We start from the raw sequence: 5,564 nt of genomic DNA, 5'->3' as shown, positions 1-5,564 counted from the left end.
ATATGCACTGGTCAGACAGATGGGTCTGCGTCTAAGGCCCACATGAGATGCTTTTTCAAGAAAAACGCGTTCTGAACCCCAGTTAGCAATGAGGGGGGAGAGGTCACATCCATTCATTCCTCCCAACAGCGAGGTGCTGACCTGCGCGGGGGGGCGGGGGGTGGGCGCTGGGAATGCAGGTGGGGCACAGGGAGGGGTGTCCCTTGCCTGGGGGAGGGGAGCAGGTCGCTCAGAGGTTAACCGCTCCCACCGGGGCTGGAGAGGCTCTCCAACAGAAGCGCCTACTTCCAGGGCCTCACAGCCGGAGCCTGCAGGACCAGCTTCGGCTGGCTGGCCCCTGTCGGCCCAGCGGGCAGTGATAACCATCACAGGGTCCCTACACGCCCAGACAGGTGGCTCCTGAGTACGAATGCAGACAGGAGAGATGCTTTCCTCACCTGGGAGTGCCCAGACGGAGCCAGCACCCTGTCCCTGCCCAGAACCCACGGCCGCTCTGTCCTCTACCCCAGAGCCCTGCGGTTGCTGCCAGCGGGAGCCGGGCAGGGCCCCCAGCTCTGTTCTGTCCCCCAGTCCCGTGAAGCCTCAGAAAGCGCCAGAACATCAAGCCCCACACACACACCCCCCCGACACACACACACACACACACACACACACACACAGCAATCCTCGCCCAGTGCGTGCCCTGAGCCGCCCCACCCTCTGCAGCGGCACCAGCCTCAGGCCCCACCTCTTACCTGCTTCTCCACGGAGGTCAGGAGAGGGCAGAGCAAGGTCCTGCAAGGACACCGGGGACCTGGGAAACGAATGGCAGGCTCCGGGTGCCCTGGGCTCTGGTGGGCCCGCCCTTGGCATCCATCCACCCAGCGTCACCGGCTGGAGGGGATGCAGGAAACCCCTCGTGAAAATATGGGGGGGGGGTGGAGCAAAGAGAAAAAAGAGGGAGCGAGAAGAAACAGGCAGGGAGGGAAATAAGAAATGAAAGGACGCATCCTTGCACCAAGAAAAGGATCCTTTCTTGACCTGGGTGCTGAGACACCATTGCACTCACTTTGTGAAAATTCACAGAACGATACACTTACGACTTGTGCCATTTAGTTATAATTCAATAAAAAGTTCACAGCATTTCAAAACACCTAGGTCTCAGGAGACTTCCTGGGGGGAGGGGGACAGATGTACTCCTGCGGGTGGCATGTGTGCCTGCCTGCGTGTGTATGCAGGTGTGCGTGGGCAAGTGTGGGCACGTGTCTAGGTATGGGAACGTGGGTGCATGTGTCAGTGAGCGTGTTCGGGTAGCACATGTGCCCCTGTCGCTCTGGGAGCCGCCACGTCGCAGAGCGCGGCCTGGCAGGGGGACCCGAGTCTGAGGCCCACTGGGCCCCGGAAGGGCAGGGCCCAGGGAAAGCGGCCGGGTGGGTGGAGAGGGACCCCCCGGGACCCCCCAGTGCCCGGCGCGCCCAGTGCACCCGGAGTCTCGGGGTAAGGGTCGGGGGACCCCACGGCAGGGCGGGGTCCTCCGGGGGCGCTCCTACGTGCGGACCCGGGGTCTACCGGGCAGGGGACAGGCAAGCCCTCGAGAAACCGGGCCTGGGGGGCTCGGGGCGGCCTCCTACTCCGGCCCTGACCCCGCGAACTGTCGCTCCTCCCGCTGGGCGATCCCTGGGGTCGCGGCCGGGACTCGGGAATCACCGGGACGAGCCCAGGGGTCCGAGCATCCGAGGAAGGGGATGCCGGGGCCGGGGCAGGATGAACATCGGGCGTGGGACTCAGCGACCCCCATCCTTCCCCTTACGCAACCGCCGTCTGTCGCGTCCCCCTGGCCCGGCGTGACCTTCATAAGGTCAAGGCGGCCGCCGCGCCCCCCGGCCCGCAGGGCGCATGGGCGGGGTCCGGCTCCCTACATACCCCGGGGCGCGGCGCGCGGGAAGTGGAGGGACGCGGGCGGTGGCGCAGCCAATGGGCGCGGCGCTCGAGGGCGAGGGGCGGGGCGCAGAGCTGCTCCCGGAAGCCCGTGGGGGGCAAGGCGAGCGGGAAGGGGCGGGGCTTGGGCGGCGGCGCAGCCAATGGGCGCGGCGCGCGGGGGAGCGGGGCGGGGCGTGGGCGCCTTAGCGGCTGCGCGCTGGCCGCCCCGTCTTTTCGGTCTCGGCGGCGGCAGCGCAGACCAGTGGTGCCCACCCTCCGGCTCTCCGCTTCTCCCCTCCGCTCTCTTCCCGCTGCGTTGCCCGCCTCGCCACCATGACGGAACAGGCCATCTCATTCGCCAAGGACTTCCTGGCCGGAGGCATTGCCGCCGCTATCTCTAAGACGGCCGTGGCCCCGATCGAGCGGGTCAAGCTGCTGCTACAGGTGGGAGCCGGCTGCGCACACGCGGACGCCGGGCGAGGTGCGAGGGTCCGGGGCGCGGGGACAGCGGGCCGGGCAGGCCGCGTGCACCGGAAGCGGGAGGCTGCGCCGCTTTGTCCGCGCGCCGCCGGCTTCCGGGGGTTGCCCGGGCGCGCGTCACGCGGGCGCTATCGCATGCGCAGAACTGGGGCCGCGGGCGGGCCCGCGCGTGCGCAGTGGGCCTTGCGGCACGGTTCAGAGGACGCATGCGCATGGGGCAGCCGCGTGGACGGGCCCCGCGGCGCGAGGACCGTGACCTTGGGCGTTGAGCGGGTCGCTAGGGCAGTCCTCGTGCCCTTCGTTGGGCTTCGGTTCTTTTCCCCTTTTTGTTCCCCTTTTGCGGTTCTGAGCCAGAATAAGCTGTCTTTGTTGCGGGATTGTCAGAAATGTAGCGCTAATGGAAACATCGTTGCTGGTTTGTTGTTTGTAACACTTGTAGGGACCCGTAGTGACCAAAAGATGGGTTTCTCCCGGTAGGACGTTTGGGCAGTTTAAAGGCTCCATGCACGTGTTGTCTTATGAAGACAGCGCTTTTCGTTGGGGGTCCTTGGGGGCGTCTGACTTAGGCCCTCGTTTAAAACCCTGTCTCTCTGCCCCCAGGTACAGCACGCCAGCAAGCAGATCGCGGCCGACAAACAGTACAAGGGCATCGTGGACTGCATCGTGCGCATTCCCAAGGAGCAGGGTGTGCTGTCTTTCTGGAGGGGCAACCTGGCCAATGTCATCCGCTACTTCCCCACGCAAGCCCTCAACTTCGCCTTTAAGGATAAGTATAAGCAGATCTTCCTGGGGGGCGTGGACAAGCACACGCAGTTCTGGAAGTACTTTGCTGGCAACTTGGCCTCCGGCGGGGCGGCCGGAGCCACCTCCCTCTGCTTCGTCTACCCCCTGGATTTCGCCAGAACCCGGCTGGCGGCTGACGTCGGCAAATCCGGCACGGAGCGGGAGTTCAAAGGCCTGGGAGACTGTCTGGTGAAGATCACCAAGTCGGACGGCATCCGGGGGCTGTACCAGGGCTTCAACGTCTCTGTGCAGGGCATCATCATCTACCGGGCCGCGTACTTCGGCGTGTATGACACCGCCAAAGGTGAGTGCGCTCTGCTCTCGGGGCTGACTGTCAAGGTGCTGGGCGGGGGGCTTCAACAGCAGACGTCTGTAGTCTCCCAGTCCTGGAGACTGGAATCTGAGATCCAGGTGTGGGCAGGGCTGGTTCTTCCCGAGGCCTCTCTCCTGGGCGTATAGACGGTTGTTTCCTCCCTGTGTCTTCACAGGGTTGTTCCCGTGTGTGTGTCTATGCCCCGCACTCCTCTTATAAGGACGCCATTCTTATGTGATCAGGACCCACCCTGACGACCTAATTTTACTTTAATTATCTCTGTAAAAGATTTTATTTCCTAGTACAGTTATACTCTGAGGTTCTGGGGTTTGGGGCTTTAGTATAATTTTGGGGAGGACACAGTTCGCGCCCTGTAAAGTAAGTCACGCTGGAGGTCGGGGCCCAGGCCCGCTGGCACCTTTGCGGTGGAACAAGTGTGAAACCTTCCACTTCCCAAGGCCCGTCTGTTTCCCTCTAGAGAGGCCCCTGCCGCCGGGTACCAGGTTGGTCTCTGTGGTCTCTGGGGCCGTCCTCCCAGCTTGCAGGTGGCTTCCCCATCTCTGACTGGTGTGGTGACCCCAGTCTGGCCGGTCTAGTGTCACCTGGTGCTGGGATCCCCGCGTGGAGCTGGGGGCGGCCGTGTGTGCGGCCCTGGGGCCTCACGCTCAGGGTGACCCTGCAGGCATGCTCCCCGACCCTAAGAACACGCACATCGTGGTGAGCTGGATGATCGCGCAGACGGTGACGGCCGCGGCGGGCGTGGTCTCCTACCCCTTCGACACCGTGCGTCGGAGGATGATGATGCAGTCGGGGCGCAAAGGAGGTACCGTCTCCGCCCTGCTCCCGGCCGCCCGTGCTCGGGGGGTGGGGGATCGCTGAGCGGCCTGGCGTTCAGCCCTTCGGAGGTGTAGAGCCAGCATGTGAGGTGGTTCGTGCCGAGGTGGGGGGCGGTGGGGGGGCAGCATTTGGTCCCAGAGTGAAGTAGCCGGGCTTCGTGGGGGAAGCCTGGGCAGGTGCCTGCCCCCTCTCTGCCCTTGACCCTCGGGTGTGCCGGGCCCTGGGGGGGCTGGGGCTTGAGTTTGCGTTCAATCCCCGCCCGAACGGTGGGTGTCCAGAGCTTCCTTTTCCTGCGGTCGAAACGCCTAGCCACCCAGATGGCGGCAGCCGGGGCTCAGCATCGGTACCGTGTCTCTGGGGGTCCGCTTCGCGCCTGTGTGTGATCCTCTCCGTGACCCCCACTCTCTCCCCGCAGCCGACATCATGTACAGGGGCACCTTGGACTGCTGGCGAAAGATCTTCAAGGACGAGGGCGGCAGAGCCTTTTTTAAGGGTGCCTGGTCCAACGTGCTCCGCGGCATGGGCGGCGCCTTCGTGCTGGTCCTGTATGATGAGCTGAAGAAGGTCATCTAGGCGCCCTGCCCGCCGGCCACAGCGACCAACACCTCCACATAGAGGAATACCTGTTACGGACCATCGACCTTCGAGAAATTCCAGTGTTCTCGCGGAGGGCTGGGGCGGCCCCCGCAGAGGGCTCTTTGTGATCGTCGGCCCTGGGTCCATGTATTGATTACGGGGGGAGGGGAATCGTGACGTCTTCGTGGGTCCACAGGCGGTGAGGCACCTCTACTCGCCAGACGTAGACTCCAGGTGCTTGTAGGACCAACTCGTGTTTAAGTATTTATTTAAGAAAATCATGTCTCTATTTGTACTTAAGCACTATTCTCTTTTGCACAGCTGAATATTTGCAATTATGTTCTATGTCCGGCATTCTGCTGCGAAACAATAAAATTAGGGCACACGGACGCTGCTTTTGTTTCTGAATCGAGCGGCCTTGTGTGGTGGGAGCAGGAAACAGCGGGGTCTCAAGCTGGGGGGGAGAGGGGGAGGCAGGCCCTGGCTGCCCGTCTGTGGCCTGTCCTGTCCCAGGGGCCCCCCTCGGGTGCTGAGGGGAGCCCGTGGATGCAGGGACCCGGGGGCTTCCTAACCTGAAGTTCCCTTCCCCCAGTGCCCGCCCTGGGGAATCCCTTGCAAGGTGGGCACGCACCCTCAGGTGTGCCCGACCCCCAGGCAGGTAAGCATCTTTCCCCCA

General features: G+C 63.8%; 1 protein-coding gene across 1 annotated transcript; it reads left to right on the top strand.

The window, feature by feature from the left end:
• Positions 1-2,121: 2,121 nt before the first annotated feature.
• On the top strand, positions 2,122-5,277 carry LOC133082158 (ADP/ATP translocase 3). The gene is made up of 4 exons (XM_061178617.1): positions 2,122-2,343; positions 2,980-3,466; positions 4,158-4,298; positions 4,728-5,277. Exons 1-4 carry the CDS (start codon positions 2,233-2,235, stop codon positions 4,883-4,885), a joined length of 897 nt encoding a protein of 298 aa, XP_061034600.1. The 5' UTR covers positions 2,122-2,232; the 3' UTR covers positions 4,886-5,277.
• The last annotated feature ends 287 nt before the right edge of the window (positions 5,278-5,564 follow it).

Source organism: Eubalaena glacialis, chromosome X, assembly GCF_028564815.1.
Source record: "Eubalaena glacialis isolate mEubGla1 chromosome X, mEubGla1.1.hap2.+ XY, whole genome shotgun sequence".
Classification (NCBI taxonomy): domain Eukaryota; kingdom Metazoa; phylum Chordata; class Mammalia; order Artiodactyla; family Balaenidae; genus Eubalaena; species Eubalaena glacialis.
This window is presented reverse-complemented; position numbering and strand designations above follow the sequence as displayed.

What these genes read in the sequence shown, in the direction of transcription:
- LOC133082158 (XM_061178617.1), top strand. Translation starts at nt 2,233, where the DNA reads ATGACGGAACAGGCCATCTCATTCGCCAAGGACTTCCTGGCCGGAGGC. An exon ending in GGGTCAAGCTGCTGCTACAG is followed by an intron (nt 2,344 to 2,979) that starts GTGGGAGCCGGC and finishes CTCTGCCCCCAG; the next exon opens with GTACAGCACGCCAGCAAGCA. An exon ending in CGTGTATGACACCGCCAAAG is followed by an intron (nt 3,467 to 4,157) that starts GTGAGTGCGCTC and finishes GTGACCCTGCAG; the next exon opens with GCATGCTCCCCGACCCTAAG.